Genomic DNA, 3,849 nt, shown 5'->3' on the forward strand with positions numbered 1-3,849 from the left:
TGTTTCTCATAGGCAGAAAATAGATGGGTTTTGTTTTTTTTAATCTATTCAGCCAGTCAGTGTCTTTTAACTGGAGAGCTGAAGCCATTTACATTCATAATGACAATGATAAGTAACAACTTTGCCCTGCCATTTTCCCATAAATGTTGCTATTGTTTACTTTGGATTTCATTTGTACTTTTACTGGGAGATTTTCTGCCTTCACCTTCTTTTGTAGTGGTGACTGTGTTTCTGTGTATAGCACATCCTTAAGCATCTTTTGTAAGGCTTGATGAGTGGTAACATATTCTTTCAATTTCTGTTTGTTGCAGAAGGGCTTTATTTCTCCTTCATTCATAAACGACAGCTTGCAGGGTACAATATTCTGGGTTGACAGTTTTTTTGTCTTAAGACTTGGAATATATCTCACTGTTCTCTCCTAGCCTGTAGGGTTTCTAATGCGAAGGCTGCTGTGAGTCTAATTGGAGATCTTCTGAAAGTAATCTGGCATTTCTCTCTTGCATATTTTAGAATCTTTCCTTTATTTTTTACTGTTGAGAGTTTGACTACAATGTGTCATAGTGAAGATGTTTTCTGGTCATGTCTATTAGGAGTTCTATGTGCTTCCTGGACTTGGATGTCCCTTTCTTTCTCCAAATTAGGGAAGTTTTCTGTGTTTATTTCGCTAAAGAGGGCTGCTAATTCATTCTCTCCCTGCCTTCAGGAACTTCCAAGACCCATATGTTTGGTCATTTGACAGTATCCTGTAGATCTTCAACAGTGTTTTTTAGTTTTCTAATTTCTTCTTGTTGTTTTTTGGTCTGACTGTAAAATTTCCAGAGATTTGTCTCCTAACTCAGATATTCTTTCTTCTGCTTCACCAATTCTGTTGTTAAGGCTTTCCAGCTCATTCTTTATTTGTTCTGTTGAATTCTTCATTTCCAGGATTTCATATTGATTTCTCTTTAAGAGAGAGTTTCTCATGTGTGGATTGCATTAGTTCATGGATTTGCCTCTGATCACTTCTAAGTAATCCTACAATCAATTTTTCGAATTCTATTTCTGGCATTTCTTCAAGCTCTTCATCTTTATATTCTAGTACTGAAGTGTTGTGTTCTTTTGGGGGTGTCATGTTGTCTTCCTTATTCTTATTTCTTGAATTGCTGTATTTATTATTTGGCATTTGTAGAGATATTTTTGGTTTCTTTTTTGCTTTGTTTTTTTCCCCTGTGATGGCTTTTATCTTTGGACTATGCATCTGTGGCTTAGTTCAGTCTTCACTTTTTCTTTTTTTTTTTTCTTTTTTTTTTTATAAAAAAGAATCATATTTATTTCAATATCGAGTTCATTTTTAAATTAGAGACAGTGGACCACTTTTTGTAACTTAAATTCACTATCAGAAGTACAGGAAACATTAATAAGCTACTACATACTGACAGTGAACAGAGTTACCAGACAAGACATTTATAAAAGCCATGTTTCACGGTAACGTCTTATATCCTACTGAACTGAAAGATCCTTTAGCTCTGTACTTCTAGTTATATATAGCACATTCTTATTTTGACAATTTATCCTCTCCACAGCAGTTACTATTGTACTCAACAAAATTTTTCCAAATTTCAAGCCTTTTTTGCCACTTATGAAGTATGACTTAACTGTTAACTCTTTAAGAGTTTTCCAAAAGAAATATGAAATTTTAATTTTCATCTCAAACCTGTTTGATCAAAAGGTACAGTTTATCACTGTTACTTGAGTTAAAGAATCGAATAAAAGTAGGATCTATACAATCAGCCAAATATCTGATAAGACATTTCAACCATTTCACAGCTCTAGTTAGCACAAGCATACAAGGCTACTTCAAAAAGTTCATGAAAAAATTGGAATTAAAAGATAAGTTTATTTTTGGTGCAAAAATATTTTTAAATCCATGCATAGATTTTTCATTTTTCTGTGAACTTTCAAAAGACCCCTCATAAATGGTTTCAAGGTGCTATGGCGATTGCATTTTACTTTAAGCTTTAAATCATAGCGTTACTCTTCTCAACAATTCATCTCTAAGAAAATGGCAGTGTTCATAAGTACAAAAACTGTTATATCTAGTGGGTGGTATTTTACAGTCAAGATACTGAGAATTCTTTATAAAATGCAGAATGTGTTAATTAACAGTTGTCTCAAAGGCTAAAATCAGAAAAATGCAGAAAATGAAATACTCTTTTGCTTTGAGAAAGCCAGAAATGACCCTACTCTAAGAAATAAGCAATAATGACAAAAGATATGATTAATTACTGTATCTTTTTTAAGCCAAAGCACATTTTTCAGCTCTGAAGACATTTTTTTCATTCTTAATAATGTTGGTCCAGAATAGGACCCCGTTACAAACTAGCACTTGAGGAGAGCTCGCAATTTAGTCATTTCTCTCCACAGGATGTTTTCATTTCGGTACCTAAGCCATAAAATGGCATAAGACTAGGTCAGTTACAAAAAAATTTGTGCTACAGGTTGAGTATCCCTTATTTGAAATGCTTGGGACCGTTAAGTGTTTAAGAATCTCCTGAATTTTGGAAATGTCTGCATATACGTAAGATATCTTGGATATAAGATCCAGGTCTAAACATGAAATTGATCATTACACACACACACTCTCTCCTCCTAGCCAGAAGGTCAATTTATACAGTATTTGTAGTGTGCCTGTGTTTTGGCTGTGACCCATCACAGAAGGTCAGGTGTGGAATTTTCCACTTGCGGCATCATATCTGTGCTCACAAAATTTCATATTTTAAAGTTTCAGATTTTTAGATCAGAGATACTCCATTTGTATACAGATGCCAAGTTAAAGTAACTGTCAGTAGATACCAACAAACTTCTACACCCAAGTCTTAAAAGTTAATACAGTATTGAGGTCAGACATTATTCTGTATGTTCAGATTTGATTTATTAAATACTGTCAGATCCAATGACACCTCGGTGGTCCCGCCGAAGCTGCTTCGTTTTCCAATGATTTCTCCTCTGGTTGCAGAACCTGTTGATACCTTCAGTCCTTTTTCAGCCGCTTAGCTTTTGCGATATTTTCTTGACGTTTTTGTTTCTTCTTTTGCTCCTTCTCCCTGGCTTCAATCATCTTGGCCAGCTTCCAGGAGAGGACCGCGCTTGCTAGGAACAGCGGGGTGAGGGCCAAGATAACTGTTGTAAGGAAGCCATACGGGTCCTTTGCAGCCCACTCTACAACATACTCAGCCCAGGCCTTTATGTCAAACATCTCGGCAGCAGTCTTAGGAAAACTTATGCTTGAATGGTGATCTCTTAACTTTGCCCAACGATCATCAGTGAGCCAGTTACAATTTCAGATGACCCTCGGTTTTTGGTTTTTGTCACCTCCTCTAGTTCTACTGTATGCTTGCTCCTGAGATGTGGGAAATCTATGCAGGTGATGAGCTTGCATCCAGACTTCCTACGCCCCACGGTCGAACCAGGCTCTTCTGGGATGGATCTTTCTCCAGGCCAACGAGTTAACTACTTCAAGTTTCAGAGATAAGCAAAAGAACTCCCATCGGGGCCCAGGGCGCTCGGGGCCACGTTCACCGCTGCCCCTGGGCCTGCAAAACGCAGGGTTCCTCGACCCGCCGCGGCCTGGGCGGGGCGCGCACAGCCCCGCAAGCCCGGGGGCCCGCGGTCGACCCCGCCGCACCTTGCGACGCCAGCGCCGCACCTTGCGACGCCAGCTCCGCTCCGCTCCGCACGGCAGCGGCCGCCACCAGGCTCCACTCCCGCGCGCCGGGCGCCCGGACTCCCGCTCCCCGCACGCCGCCCGGCCGGAAGCCCAGTCTTCACTTTTTCAATGAATACCAAGAGGTGTGTGGTGGGTGTGGCCTG

At 39.4% G+C, this 3,849-nt stretch overlaps 1 protein-coding gene across 1 annotated transcript; it reads right to left on the minus strand.

Moving 5' to 3' along the window:
* Positions 1-2,892: 2,892 nt before the first annotated feature.
* Positions 2,893-3,454, minus strand: LOC100352749 (small integral membrane protein 15). Its single transcript, XM_070075859.1, has one exon. It carries the CDS (start codon positions 3,233-3,235, stop codon positions 3,011-3,013), a length of 225 nt encoding a protein of 74 aa, XP_069931960.1. The 5' UTR covers positions 3,236-3,454; the 3' UTR covers positions 2,893-3,010.
* Between the last annotated feature and the right edge of the window lie 395 nt (positions 3,455-3,849).

The sequence above is a fragment of the Oryctolagus cuniculus genome, chromosome 6 (genome assembly GCF_964237555.1).
Source record: "Oryctolagus cuniculus chromosome 6, mOryCun1.1, whole genome shotgun sequence".
Classification (NCBI taxonomy): Eukaryota; Metazoa; Chordata; class Mammalia; order Lagomorpha; family Leporidae; genus Oryctolagus; species Oryctolagus cuniculus.

What these genes read in the sequence shown, in the direction of transcription:
- LOC100352749 (XM_070075859.1), bottom strand. Translation starts at nt 3,235, where the DNA reads ATGTTTGACATAAAGGCCTGGGCTGAGTATGTTGTAGAGTGGGCTGCA.